The 15,554-nt window shown below is 48.0% G+C and overlaps 1 protein-coding gene across 3 annotated transcripts in view; it reads right to left on the bottom strand.

The window, feature by feature from the left end:
• SERINC5 (serine incorporator 5) overlaps positions 1-13,957 on the bottom strand; it is an 84,844-nt gene extending 70,887 nt beyond the window's left edge. Inside the window, exon 1 of one of the 3 annotated variants that reach the window (XM_046666697.1) lies at positions 13,778-13,957. In XM_046666697.1, the coding sequence (XP_046522653.1) occupies positions 13,778-13,804 (27 nt within the window). In that variant the 5' untranslated portion in view covers positions 13,805-13,957. Of the gene's footprint in view, positions 1-8,193; positions 8,314-9,232; positions 9,275-13,777 lie in introns of those variants that run through there. The other 2 variants (XM_046666698.1, XM_046666696.1) reach the window with 2 other exon arrangements.
• Between the last annotated feature and the right edge of the window lie 1,597 nt (positions 13,958-15,554).

The following is a 15,554-nucleotide window of genomic DNA, read 5'->3' as shown; positions in this document are numbered from 1 at the left end:
CTGTTCTCCTGTTAATCTGTCTTCGTCCATTTAATTTTTAGTCCCAGCCAGAGACCCTCGAAGAGTCAAGGAAAACGTTTTCCTCCTCTGCCATGTTGGGGAACAATCTGAGCTAACAGAACGTGCATTTTTTGTCTGTGAGAAACACTAACTGAAGGCAGAACACGACGCCCAGCAGAACTGAGCCGCGCCCACGAATGCACAGACCTCCACTCAACGCATCAGGAGTCGCTCCAAAGCACGTCCAGTGTCACAACATCCCATCCAATTCCAGACGACCCTTCTTGCACCACTTCACAACAACTCGCCAACCGCCACTCTTCCAACACCCACTTCCACAAACAAATTTCTGGTCTTTTTCAAGGTCAAGTGACAAATTTTTCATAATATTTATATATTTCTCAACTACTTAACATTTGTAAAATTATAACATCATTTTTTTCTGGGTTCTTTTTTTTTTTTTAATGTTTCACTGACAAAGTTCTGGAATGCTGTGCTCCTAACCCCATTTTTCCTATAAGGCCTGTGGTTTTTTATTGTGCAATTCTGCATACTGATTTTTAGGAATGCATATTCATGTTGCATTATAGCAGGACTATTTTCTTCAGACTGTAGCCTAAAGTAAGAGGCATGGGTATAGAGAAAGATTACATGAGTTATTTACAGTAATTTTTTTAAAAAAAAGAAATACAGGGGGCAACCCGGTGGCGCAGTGGTTAAGTTCTCACATTCTGCTTTGGCATCCCGGGGTTCACCAGTTCAGATAGCGGGTGCGGACATGGCACCACTTGGCAAGCTATGCTGTGGCAGGTGTCCCACATATAAAGTAGAGGAAGACGGGCACGGATGTTAGCTCAGGGCCACTCTTCCTCAGCAAAAAGAAGAGGATTGGTGGCAGATGTTAGCTCAAGGCTAATCTTTCTCAAAAAATAAATAAATAAATAAGTTGATATGATCAATTAAATGTAATACAGCCATTAAAATGTTTGCTTTAAGAATTCTTATGATATGAGAAAATATTCACAACGTTATGTAAAATGAGTTAGGATATAAAACTACATAGAGAATGGTCTTATTTATTTTAATACTAGAATAAAATAAAACAGAATACTAACAGAGTTTGTTCTCTGGGATTACAAACGATATTTATTTGCTTTATGCTTTTCTGTATTTCCCAAGTTTTCTATCATAAATATATGAGCATTACTAGAGATATAAAAGGATCATTTCATAAAAGGATCAATTCATTAAAGAGATACAACAATCTTAAATGTGTGTACACCTAATGGAGCTTCAAAATATATTGACAAAAGTTGGCAGAACTAATGAGAGGAAGAGACAAAAACACAATCATAATTGGAAACTTTAATGCTCTTTTCCCAGTAATTGATAGAATTAGAACCCCCCACCCCCACCAAAAATCAGTAAAGATGGAGAAGATTTGAGCAACATCAGCAAACAACTTGAAAACTATACGAATAATTGTCGAATATACGTTATTTTCAAGAGCACATGAAACATTCACCAAGATCTACCATTTCTGGGCCGCAAAACAATAGGTTTAAAAGAAATGAATATATACAGAATATGTTCTATGATCACCACAAAAGTAAATTAGAAATCAATAGCAAAAATATGTCTGGAAAATCCCCAAATATTTGGAAAATAAAAACACACTTCTAAATAACCCACAGGTGAAAGAAAAAAATTACAAGGAAAATTAGAAAATATTTTGAACTAAATGATAATGAAAATACAACATACCAAAATGTGTGGGATGTAAAATATGACTTTACTTACTTATTTTAGAGAAAAGAAAGATTTAAAATAACGGTCTAAGCTTCTGCCTTAAAAATCAATAAAAGGGCAGATTAAAGTCACAGTAAAAGGAGGGAAATAAAAAGCAGAAATCAATGAAATAGAAAACAAACAACTGACAATGAAAAAGTTTGTTTTTGTCACAAGATTAACAAAATAGATAAACTCCTAGCTAGAGTCATTAAAAAGGGGGGATGGGAGGCTGGCCCAGTGGCATAGTTGTTAAGTTCTTGCACTCCAATTCATCAGCCCAGGGTTCGAGGGTTAGGATCTCAGGCAGGGACCTCCCCACCACTCATCAAGCCATGCTGTGGCGGCATCCCACATACAAAATAGAGGAAGACTGCCACAGGTGTTAGCTCAGGGCCAATCTTCCTCACCAAAAAGAAAAAAGGTGAGGGGGACACAAATTACTAATATCAGGAATGACTGAGAGCACATGTATGAAGTAAACTGCCAGTTACAATATGTTATCTTGGAACAAACCCATAACAGATTCTTACAGAGGACTTGCATTTAGAAAATCTACTACATTAACCCCGATCAGTGTTGAAAAATCAGGCAGGGGATGACACAATTAGAACCAGACTTCACTAGAAGGAACGATCTGCTGGTGGTGTGGAAAAAGGATCACGCAGTGAAGGGACCAGAGGGAGGAAAATCAGTTACACAACACACATTTCCATCTTCCTGCCTCTAAGACAACCCCATCAACACTGGCCTTACTTCTGAGGTTATCATTCCCCCTTGATCAAGCGACAATGGGCAGGAAGTATGGTGCTCACGAGAGTGGAGTTTATCACACTGACTCCTCATAGCTTGTGCTCCACATGGACGGCCGTCTCCTGCAGCCTCCATTGCCACCTTCTTCTATGGGTCTTCCCAGAGAGAAGAATCTGGAAAGTGAAACATTTCCCAGACTCTTTGCTGTTAGGGTCCTGACAAGTAGCAACAACACTCACAACATTTGGAAGGTGAAAACAAGGTGGGGGCCAACCGCCTGCTGTCCTGTCAGCTGCCAGGCAAGGTCCCGGGACAGGACAGGCAGATGCAACCCCCACACTCAGGGCTCCTAGGTTAAGCCACCAGCTGCGTGGGTGTCTAGAGGCAGTCACGGTGGCAGCAGCTGCGGCTTCCAGACTCCCAGGTTCCTGCTGCAGTGGTGTGTTCTTACATCCAAGAGCTCAAGGGTGCCCCCCGGATTCTTGTTCCTCTAGTTCTTTTATTTCGTCAACAGCCAATTCCCTACATTACATCTTCTGCTGAAAATACCTAGAGTGGTCTCAGTTTCCTGCAGTGAACCCTGACACGCCTGCATTACCACTTTACAGATAACGAGGAGTCTTAATATCGTCTTGTTTTGATCCCTTTCAACAATCATATAAGGGAGACAAGACACAAATTTCCCCCATTTGATGAACAAAGAAAAACTTAAGAACTGGGAACAGCAGTGAGCTCCCCAGCACTGGAGAGGCTCAAACACACCAGACGTACACTTAGGAGAGGCGTTTAAAAAAGACAGCTAAGCTTCAGAAGGAGAATTAAAAGGGATGCCTTTTAAAGCCTCTTCCAGAAGTATCCAATTTCACAACCTGCCTCAAAAATCAACACCCAAATAGCAAAACCTTGATCTCTCCAGAACTAGACTTGCCTCTCCAAAATTTTCCAAAGGAGAATAAAATGCCATGGATTAGATTCAACCAACTTAAACAGAAAAGAGGGGGCAGGGCTGAAGGAGGAAGAAGAGGAAAATCAAGGAGATAGAGGCTACCTCCAGACTAAATTTTGGCAGATTACAGCAGTACATGGAGGAAATGAACTTCACTCAGCATCCTGCAATCTGGAGACAGGAGGTGTCCAAGCCTCTTCTCCACCACCCATCAAGAGCCAGCCCCGAAAGTGCTCGGGCTGTCCCCTGCTCCTCCTCCACCTCGGCGATCCATTCAAATCAGCACCAAACCACACTCCACTGAAACCCACATCTCCCACTAGCTACTGGTCTCCCCGTCCATTGCTACAGGTCTTAAAAGATAATAACCGACCCTCCCTGGCTTCAGTTCCTAAGCTCCCCAGCACTCCCCAACCCACAGCACTGTAGCTTCTGCTCCTAGAAAGCAAGGCTGCCAAACCCCCCGCCCCCAGGATTCTTTTTTTTAATTGAATTTTTATTGAGTTAATGATAGGTTACAATCTTGTGAATCTTCAGTTGTACATTATTGTTTTGTCAGTCGTGTTGTAAGTGCACCCCTTCACCCTTTGTGCCCACCCCCCACCCGATCTTTCCCCCAGTAGCCACTAATCTGTTCTCTTTGTCTGCATTTTTAAGTTCCTCATATGAGTGGAGTCACACAGAGATTGTCCTTCTCTATCTCGCTTATTTCACTTAACATAATTCCCTCAAGGTCCATCCATGTTATTGCAAATGGAATGATTTTGTTCTTTTTTACGTCTGAGTAGTATTCCATTGTATATATGTACCACATCTTCTTTATCCATTCGTCTGTTGATGGGCACTTAGGTTGCTTCCACGTCTTGGCTATTGTAAACAGTGCTGCAATAAACATTGCAAACCCCCCCCCAGGATTCCCCATCTCCCTCTTACTAACTTCTTGGTGTCCTGTGACAAAGCCGAAAACTGCCCCCTACCCCCCACCCCTCACCCCCAGGCTCTTTCCCCTCCAGGGAGCCGGTACCCTCACTTAATTTTCTTTCTTTCCTTGTCTGCTACAGGGAGCGTCTGCCTTTTCAGCGGAGATGTCTCTATTGTTGGCCTTTCCCTTCCCATTCTATATGTGGTTTCTGGAGGTCAGAAGATCCCTCTGAGAAACTGAGAAACGGTAAGGACCCTCCTCTAGGAAAAGTGTTCAGAACACACAGACACGACTGCGTGTGCGGCTGCAGGGCTGGCTGCACGGAAGCCCCAGAGCCCCTTCCCGGGGACCCAGCTCTCCACATGCTCCCTGGGTGGGCTCGTCTCCTCCCAGGGGAGTGTCTCCTCCAAGGGACTTCCTGCTCCCTTCCCTTTCCCAGGCATGAAAGGTCCAAAGCTGAGGTACACAAACCTCAATCTGGGTCTGCAAGAAGTTCTGCCTGAGGAGAAATCTTATTTATACACAAGGAAATCCAGCATCAAGTCACTAGTCATTCCCAAGCATGAAAGTCAGCCTAGTTACTCGCTCTGAATTATATCACGCTAGGTACCCAATGAATATTTATCACTTGACATATTGCTTCAGGGGTGGTTAGCTTTTTTTTTAAACATCAAATGAAATAAATCAACAATGTCCTAGGGTCCTTAGCAGTAATACTACCAAAGCCAAAGAAAATTCATTTTGCTACCGAATCCTATTACAGAGAACAGTTTCATTACTATGGTTACAAAATACTGCCATTGTTTCTGAGAACGCCACTGGAGGAGTTCAACAGCATGGATGGAGTCAAGAACAAAAGGCTGAATTCTTCCCCAGTTTTGGTGAGCCACACACTAAGGATCAGAGCATTAGGAGACTCAGTCCTCCGTTAAACTACTGAGATACAAAAGGAGAACAAAAAATTGGAAAATAAATCCCATAAAGACCTCGAAGGCTTTGTTTCAAAGTGTAGTTGGCCAGTTTATAAAAATGATAGTTAAACAAACAGAAGCCTGATTTTCCATGTCTCCTGGTTATCTTCACATAAATAAGATTTAAGGGGTTGTATGCATGTGTTTTTCCTACTTTTGTTTTGACTACACAGTTTTCATGAGAGTGAAAAATGCTGTCTAATCACTATATATTATAAACTTACTTCAAACCCACAAGTTGTTTCAAAATTCACTCTAAGTTTTTCCATAACAGCTGTTTTCCTTACACATCAGCTCAACTCTAATCTCACAAGGCAAACTACAGAAGAAAAGCCTAAAGTAAAATCCTGTTTCCTTTAAAATTCAGACAGATGTTTTATGTAATCAAACCAATCCACTATTTGAATGTCCTACACACACGCTACACTGACTCCCAGATTATGTCCTAAAATCTTTTAAAATATCATTAATACACAAGCTAAAAATCTTTTAAAATACCATTAATACACATTAATGATTAAGATATCATTAATACATATTAAAGTAATTAATACACAATAAGAGGATACCCCCACTGGAAATGTTTTAAAATACATTTTAATTAGGCATGCAAAGATTCACTTTGGACTACTTAGAAAACCTGATCGTCAGGGACCATCAGGGTGGTTTAGATTAGTAACTAGACAGATATTGCTCTCAGCATCCAACCCTAAAATCAACTGACGACAGCAACATGTAAGGAAAATTCACTAATAATGCTGCTCAGGACACTAAGAGAACACAGGATCCTTATTTACAATTAGAATTATAAATACTGAAAACAGCTCAGTCAAAGGACAAAGTGGAATTGCGTCTAATGGCTAGTTCTGCAGACATACCATCTTCTATGAGGACTCCCTTTTTAACGTCAAACTATCATGGATGAATTGGCCAGTACTGCTCTGAAATGCAAGCAGCCGATGCCATCAGCCGATGCCATCATTTCGGCTCTCCCCTCTCTGAGGCTTCTAAAGGGTGATTTACATTAAAATACCTGGGAAACTGAAAAGTAATGTTCAAGCCTCAGAGTTGACTCACTCCCAGATATTCAATCTCTGTGGGAAATCTAGAGTGATATTTATACAGAGAACTGGCAGAAACAAGCAGTGGGGATGGGGGTGTTAGCTTTTATCTCAACAGCAGAGAGATGAGTCAGAGGCTGCCTTCCACTCCCTACAGGTCGGCCCTCCTCAGCCCTCCCAGCAAGGTCATCCCACCCAGACCTGCCGCAGCCCAAAGCTATTTGTCAGCTCGCCCAGATCAGCTATAAAGCAGCCCAAGAAAACCAACCTGAAACAGCAACCTTCATCCTAACTCTCCACCTAACATGGCAACCTTCACACTCTTTACTGCTCAAGGTAAGTGACAGACTCAGCTTTCCAACAACCTGAACCTGGCTACCTACACAAACACATCTCCAAAACGCTCTTCCTGTATCAGCTCCCCCATGAGCACAGCAGCCGACAGGTCAACATGAGCAAAGCATCAGCTCTGTCGGCATGGGAGAGCAATTGCGTGGAAGAGCAATTATGTGGGCATTTTCCTGCATTCTGCCTGCGTTTTATAAAAACGAATAGAAAAATAAAAGAGCCGATACTAGTGCTAAGCAGCACAGGATTCAAACTTAATGTCACTGAAACCGAGATGAGCACCTCCGCACAGCAGGAAAACAGGCACTAGGACACCACTGAGACAGCTGGTGTCTGTACAAGCAACTGTAAAGAAAAAGATCAAAGTTAAAGAAAATGCTGAAAATGACTGAAATATATTGTTGACGATGCCATCTGAAGGGGGCATAATTAGGGATTTTCTTCATTTTTAGCCTTTGGGGAAGTGAAACACAAAAACCTATTAACAGAGAAGCCTATTAACTGACTTTCATGCATTCAACTTGATGTAACACCTCTAGAGAAATGACGACCCACACCCGAATGTAAGCCCAGAAAACAATCACGGCTGCAGAGAGATGACTGGTGCATGTTAAAAACTTTCTTGGTCACCCCACAATTCAGCAAAAATAGTGGGGTCAAATATAGCACCTACAACATAATCCCAATTTTGCAAAGTAAAATCATAAATAGTAAATGTGAAAGACTGGTTTATAAAATATCAAAATGCAGTTCTCTCTGGGTGACAACGTATGATTTTTCCCTCATGTTTCATAAATACCCCAAATTGTTTAAAAAGCATCAGTCATGGAAAGAGTGAACTTTTGTGCCTGGATCCCTTCCAAGGGTGGAAGCAACACGTGATACGAACACCTAACATTTCCAATCACTATAAACAAAGAGCTGTGGGGAAGAGTTTTGTAACCAAAAGCACTCAACAGCGGGTTCAGCCAGGTGGTAGCACGTGCTCGTCTAGGAGAGAGGAAGCACATCCACGCAGGGACCAGGAGTCAATGCCTGTGCGTCAGATGACCCAGTGCTAGGCGGTGGGCAGGCTAAGTGGGAGTTCTGAGAGAACACTCAGAACAAGGGGAAGATCATTACTGAGGAAATGCTTCTTGAGCTTGGCCTCAAAAGCAGAGATTTGGGTTTCATGGAGAAGGAAGGACATTTCAGGGAAATCATTACAATTATGTGTGTAAGTGACTTTTTAAAGAAGTCTTCATGGACTGTGTGTGTGTTTCTGCTTTAAGCTACAACCTAGAGGTGGCCGGATGCCCTGATGAGGAAGCCCCATTCCAGCCGGCATGTCATCGGAGGGCACACTCTAAGTCTCCTCCGTGGGCTTCGGTTCCCTCTCACGCAGATGACTGCAGGTTTCCTTACCCAGCAGAAGGGTGAGAACCACAGGAACTCTCGGCACATGGCAAACCCGCCCAAAGCCCTGCACGACCAAACTTCAGCACGGCTTCCAGCAGCCCAAGCCCGCATCCCTGGGATGACCCGGCCGCCTCTTGCCTTGTGAGTTCTTGTCTGGAAAAGCTCTGGTCTGTCAAAGAAATTTACTGTTTGTTCTAGCCAACACCTCAGATGGGCCCCAGCCTCCCTTTCCCAGAGTATTTACTAAAAAGGGCTTACGACAGTGACTCCTTCCACTGTCCTCTGAGGTGTTTCGCTATTTCCTACAACTCTGGAGCGTCTCTCTCAAGGACCCAAATGCCATTCCTCTGAAATGCGGTCATCAGGAAGGACAGGGGGAGCCGGTTCGTGGCTGAGTGGTTAAGTTCACGCACTCTGCTTCGGTGGCCCAGGGTTTCACCGGTTCAGGTCCCGGGCACGGACATGGCACTGCTCATCAGGCCATGCTGAGGCAGCATCCCACATGCCACAACTAGAAAGACCCACAACTGAAAAAAAAATATACAACTGTGTACCGTGGGGGCTTTGGGAAGAAAAAGGAAAAATAAAATCTTTTAAAAAAGGATGGACAGGGCCCGTCTCCCAGTCTGTATGGAAGGACAGAAGCTAGCACGCACAGCTGGCCTAACCCTAGTTGTGACCTTTTATTCCTCTGACTACTGGGGCCCCCACTGGCTCCTGCTCCCTACACCCTCATTCTCCCTTTAAAGCTCCCAGTCACCTCCATGTAAATGAGAACAGAGCTAGGCTCCTTCCCCTACTGTCAGTGGTTACTGAATGAAACCCGCTCTCACTACTTTAACTAAGGTCCGGCTTTAGGTATCTCTGACAATGGACAGTCCCTGGTGGCATTCGTGGCTTTGTTAATTAACATAAGTGACATTAGAAATGGGCTTTCAGTGAGGAAAATCTCAGCAATCAAGTAACATGATCTTGCTGGAAACACCTCAGCCTGGGCATTGATGCCCTGACAGGAACTGGCTATAAGGAGAGAGGGACTCTTCACCTGAGAACGGCACCGGGCTGGATCCATCCACACGGTCCTGCTGGTTCGACAGTCTTGGTCAAGTGCTGCCTACTGCAATGCTGTCGCATCTGCCTCAGCTGAGCACGCAAACTGCACGTCGGTGCGCCAAGGAGGTCCGAGAGCTGGAACTCCGTGAAGCCTCAGATCAGGCTGCACAACTGCTCTGCGCCCAGCTGCCAATAAACGTCTGCGTGTGTGGCAGAGCCTGCTTTCTTCATAACCTGGACCACGTTACGAGGAAGAAGCCACACGTCACCCACCCATAACTACTGGCAACCACCAATGTCTACCGAGACAGCCTAACAGCGGTGTATTCAAAACTGCCTTAAGTCCATTATGAGCAACAATAATGAGCAACAGTTACTCAGTATTTATTCATATGGTAATACGAACAACAAGGAATAGGAATCTCACAGTTAAGAGCCCCAACTCGAGTCAGGTGGACCAGTGTTCAAGGCTGGCTCCACCATGTAACATCAGTCCAGTTCATTTATTTCTTGGTACTTAGTCGCCTCACCTGCAAAAGGAGGCCATTTAGAACATTACCCAGCCCAACTTGTGAAGAATGAATGAAGATATAACATAGGTAAAAACAGACACTGAAGGCATGAAATAAACTTGAGTACTGTTATTATCATCATTAACACTTACACTTCCCCGAACAGCCTTATCCTCAAACTGCCTGGAAAGGGCTGTCCAGATTTTTCTACTGCTCATCTCATTTCACCTCTGACAGCATGTACTGTCATTTTCTGTGGCTATCTTCCTCCACACTCCCACCCCCAACTAGCCCTTAAGTTCCAGGAGAGCAAGGAAGCTCTCTGCTCCTCACCCAGTCCCCAGGGGCCTACCACAGTGCGGGGGTACCCAGAAGGCATTGAATGGCCACTCTTCCGTAATCTCCGCTTCCATCAGCATCCATTACCCAACAGCCTAAGCAAAATCTAAGTGTATATCCGAGTCGATGCAAAAATAAAATAAGATGACCTGGAGACCGTCCAGAGGCAGATGGGTAATGCCACTAACAAACTAAGATTTCTCCTTCTCAGTGCCAAACCCTGGACTAGAGGCTTCATTTCTATTATCACATGTAATCCTCATAATAACCGGAGGAGGAACTGTCACACCCATCCTACAGCTGAGGAAGACTGAGGTTGATGGAGGGTCAGTAACGTGTGCAGTACACCAGCCCTTGCTGTGCAGACTCCCCAGCTGAAACCCAGACCTGAGCCCAAAGCACAGGCTCTCTTCCGCGTTACACACGGCTCCCAGTTGTCCTCAGTTAAAGTGCTCAAAATTCCTATCTCCAACCTCCAACTTCTGACTTAAACATCCAACTGGTGACTTGCCATCTCCATTTAATTTATAACAGGCGTCTGAAAAGTAAGAAAGCCAAAAGAAAACTATGGGTTTTCCTCGCCAAACGTGCTCCTCCCTCACCTCAGTACAAGGCACCACCAGCTCTCCAGCTGCTCAGGCCAAGAACAGAATCTCTCCCATTCCCGCACCCCACTTCTCCCCCACGCACAAGTCCTGCTCCGCCTCTACAGAATGCCCAGAAGCCAGCACCGTCCACGGTAAGCACTACTCCTCTCTCCTGGGACCACAGCAACAGCACATGGCCAGGACTCAAGCTCCAAAGGGACGGATTTTTGCTCACTGCTGAAGCCTAGAACACTGCCTGCACACAAGAGGAGGCTTAACTGCCTCTCTGAACGGACTCCTCTCTGAATGGACAGCTCTGACTGCTCTCCCTACCCCCACTCTAGTCCTTCATACAGCTGAGCCTCCACAGCACCAAGAGAGATCTTCCAAGTAGAAGTTAAACCACAGCTCTCACTGTATCAGGCATAAAACCCAAACTCCCAACAGTGGTTGACAGTCTCCACCCACATCTGGGCCTGGCTGCCTCTCGACCTCATATGTGACACTCCAGCCACCCTGGACTCCCTTCTGTTCTTTGAACACCCTGGAAGGCTCCTTACCCAGACCTCGATACGGGTGCCTCTTCTTGCTGATCAGTCTCAATTCCAGGGGCGTCTTCTCAGACAGGCTTCCCCAGCAACCCTACCCAAAGCCACTCTGCCACTCAGTCTCGTTACAGTACCAGTACTTACTGTGTCATTATTGACACGCTTATGGAATGTCCCCCACCCCGGCCCCAACTGGACCCACCACTGAAGGCAGAGATGATGTCTGTCTGGCTCACTGCCATAGCTCCAGCTCCTGGCACATAGTAGGAGCTGTGATATTGTGATATGATCAGAAATATATATTCGGTCTTTGTCCCCCATAGGGGAGGCCATGGAGACTTGTGATTGGAGTCTGAAATGGGGCGTGGGGTGGGGGGAGTCTTGTGGCACTAAGCCTTTGACCTGTGGGATACCAACTCCAGATAGATGTCAGAAGTGAATTGAATTGTTGTACGCCCGGCTGATGTCCAGAGAGCTGAGGAATTGGTTGGTGTGGGGTAAAAAACCCTACATACATTTAATGTCAGAAGTACTGTGAGTAAAAACAGTTTATAGGTGCTCAAATTAAAAAAAAGATTCGGGGGGCCGGCCCGGTGGTGCAGTGGTTAAGTTCGCAGGTTCTGCTTCGGCAGCCCAGGGTTCGCCGTTTCGGATCCCGGGTGCAGACCTACGCACAGCTTATCAAGCCATGCTGTGACAGGTGTCCCATATATAGAATATAGGAAGATGGGCCTGGATGTTAGCTCAGGGCCAGTCTTCCTCAGCAAAAAGAGGAGGATTGGTGGCGGATGTTAGCTCAGGGCTAATCTTCCTCAAAAAAAAAAAACCAAAGATTTGTAGACTTAGATAGCTTCTGCTGGTGCTGTCTTTTCAAATGTAAACTTCACAGCCCCAGGCATAGGAAATCTTAGTGTCATCACCCCCAGCTGTGCGAGACCCACCGCAGAGATGCCTCCAGCAGGCCCAAGAAAGCAGAAGTCAACCTTCCCGTGATGAACGGTCAGGACTGGGTTCTTTCCAAAGTCCTGAGAGGGGGATTTTAGAAACAAGTGATTAAATACTGCCAAAATATCAGCCATGCCAATACCTCTTTTCCAGTACCCACTTGAGTCCTGGTAATAATTTTCAGAGCTCTAAATTAACTGCTTGGAGTCACAGAAAGCCTCAGGCGGCTTTCAAGGGACTAGGGGAAGACAGATGCCCCTAAATACCTGTAGGGTAACTACCACATAATGAAAAGTGTTGCATCAGATTGGAAATAAACAACAACGAAAGATTTGCAAAGTTTTCTTGAGATTCAGAAAGTTCCTAGGTCTCAGAAGCCCTGGTAAGGCGGTAAGCATCCTCTCCTCTTGTCCAACACGGCAAGTCATTACACTTCAAGTCAGAAACCTCAATTTCCTCATCTCTGAGAAAGCCAGACTGAATGCATGCCAAGTACCTATTCGACCTCAAAAACCAAACAATGACTTCACGTGGCTACTCGAAAGAGGACCGATCATCTGCCAGTATAATCGGCCGGTTACAGAAACCCACGCTTAACCCGGCATCACTCATGGGCTGGCCCCCGATTGTCGCAGGGCTGCATGTATTAAGAAGCAAGAACAACCCCGCACCTGAATGCCCCGCGGAGTCAAAGATTCATTTGAGAAAACACACCATTAAAACTCTCTAAGAAATGTTGATAATCAATATGGATAAGGAGGGGGGAGCTCGAGTCCGGAAAACTTTACCTACTTAGTTTTTTCTAAGTCTACAGGAAAGAGTGAAATTAGCATTAAAGGGTTAAAACCTCCTAATTCGGCCCTGATGCACTACTAACCGGGAGGAGACGCCTATCCCAAGTGGACATATGTGTGTTAAGATATCATGAGTTTAATAGGCGAGAGGTGCAAAACAGGTTTTGGCAAGTTCAGCTGGAAGGAGGAACGGGAAGGCTCGCGCTCTACGAGGCAGCCGAGGTAACCGTGTCTGGGTCCAGACAGGGCTGAGTCCTCCCTGCACCCAGACCTGAACACCGGAGTTTGGAAACCAGGCTTTGAGACGTTCTCTCGAAGACAAGAGCTAACGCCATGCGCAACCTGTTTGGGCCACATGACCCGAGTTTTGTTCGGGGCACGGGAAAGGAGACGTCGCCCAAACCCACGCCTTTCCCTAGGTTCATCAGGAAAGCAGAGCCGGGTGCGCTACGGAGCTCAGCACCACACTCGCGCCCTGGGGGGCGGCGACACGCTTCAGAAGCAGTCGGGATCCTCCGCCCAGCCCCGCCCGCCCCACCCAAGGCTAAGTCCCGAAGGCCGGAGGGGAAGACCTCGGGGTCTCCTCTCGGGCTTCCCCGTGTCCCCTTCCCGCACAGGGCTTCCCCGACGGTTGAGAGCCACGCTCAGGCCCGAGGCACTGACCAGGGCAGCGCGAGGTCAGCCCGAGCGACCCACCACCGCCCTACTTGGGGCTGAGGAGCTGGGGCGCGCACCCAGGGTAGCCCCGGGTGCCTGCGCCCCGGGCCCGGTCCCCGATCCGCCGCCCCCGCGCGGCGCCCAGCCCTGCTCACCTGGCCCGCACAGCACCGCGCTGACATCGCGGCGGCCGACGACCCCGGCCGCGCTCCCTCGCTCCCGGCTCCCCTCCGGCCCGCCTGGCTTCCCCAGGCCTCGAGCACGTCTCGCTCTCCGGCTCACGCCTGGACGCGGAGCAGCCCCAGCTGAGCCCGAGGCTCCGCGGCCAGGGTACAAACAGGCGCCGCCAAGCCCCGCCCCGCCGCCGAGGCCCCGCCCCCCCCCCCCCCCTGGGGCCCCGGCCCCCGCAGCCCCGCCCCACGCCCGCCCCTTCCCGGGCGCCCGGCCGCCGAGCAGGCTCGCCGCGGGCTCGCACTTCCGCTGGCGTCAGGCGGCTGGTGGCGGCGATCACTTCCCGGTGCGGCGCCGTGCTCCCAAGTCCGCCCACCGGCGGGTGCGCCCGGGCTCCTGCGCCGGCCCGGTGCCGCTCGGTCCCCCGCCCGCTGGCCCGCGGCTCCCGCGGAAGAGCTGGTTGCCCATCCCAGGAGAGCTTGGAGCCTTCAGTGAGCGAGTCCCGAGTGTCCCGCCCCGAGCCGGCGCGGCGGGACCGCGGCTGCGCGCCACCTGGGACATCCACGGGACCCCCGTTGCCGAAATCCCTGTACCTTCCTCATCTGCCAAGAAAACTTACCAAATTCTGAGAAAGTCACCTGTGCCCAAGCTTCCCCGACTCTGGGCGCTGGGCGGTCCTGCCCTGACGTTCCCACGACTCTTCGGGAGACCGGGGAGAGCCCTTTCTGCGCTTCCCTGGATATTCCGGCCTCTCGTCCCCGCCCGCCAGAGAGCACATCCCGGCCCAGGGACTCAGTTTGCATCCCTGCTTCCCGCCCCCCTCCCGGCTCACTACAAAGATGGTCCCGGATAACTGCTGGTTCTATGCAGAAGGCAGAGAGGACGCCCCTGGTTTTTCTCCCTCTCCGTGTCTCATCACAGCCGCCTCCCCAAGAAGAGTAAGGGAATTTGTGTTAGTGCGAAGTTTGCGCCAAGCCCTTTCCTCTTTAAAACAGACATTAGTGTAACCGCTTTCGAAGTGAGGCAACTGAAGCCCAGACAGGTTGCTTTAACTTGCCCAAAGCCTCACAGCAAAGCTGAAGAAGCAGAACTGGGATTGGAATCCACGTGTCTGACCCCTCCGGCGGGATGCAGTCTGTTTAACTGGACTCGCTTCTAGACAGAGCCTTTGGCAAAGGCAGTTTAGGAGCTGGAGACTAGAGTCGCGTGGGAACCAGTCCTCGGGATATGAGCTGCACAGAATCTCCCACAATCTCAGATGCGGTGTTTAGAGAGAGAGAAATAATGGAGCAGGCCCTACTCAGAGCCATGGAAAGTAATGAGAAGTTGGCTAAGAAATGTTTTTAAAAACAGCATAAACAGTATCGGATCCACCCAGGAACCTGCTCGGTTGTGGCCTGTGATCCATCAGAGGCAGAGGGTCTGTAGTGAGCTTTCTAGTGAGCGTCCTTGTTGGCGGAGGCCTTCGCCATGGCCCATCTTCTCGCCTAGGGGGACTAGTTGAGCACCTGGAGTTTCTGCCCACGGCCGGGCAGCTTCCCAGAAAAGAAAAGGTGTGAAATTGACCTTCTTTTGAGCGGGCTGGGACTCCAGGGCTGGTCGCCTCTTAGGGACTAGGGCTCAGGAAGGTAAGAAGCATCACCAGGGACCACTGGGTGAGAAGCAGAGCAGGTTGTAGGTTCCACGCCTCCTGAGTCCTGTGCTCTTTTTGCCAAATCGATGCCAATGTGGGAGGGTTCTGTGACTATATCACTGTTGACC

The sequence above is a fragment of the Equus quagga genome, chromosome 7 (assembly GCF_021613505.1).
Source record: "Equus quagga isolate Etosha38 chromosome 7, UCLA_HA_Equagga_1.0, whole genome shotgun sequence".
In the NCBI taxonomy this organism is placed as follows: Eukaryota; Metazoa; Chordata; class Mammalia; order Perissodactyla; family Equidae; genus Equus; species Equus quagga.
Note: the sequence above shows the minus strand (reverse complement) of the source record. Positions and strands in the feature narration are given on the sequence as shown.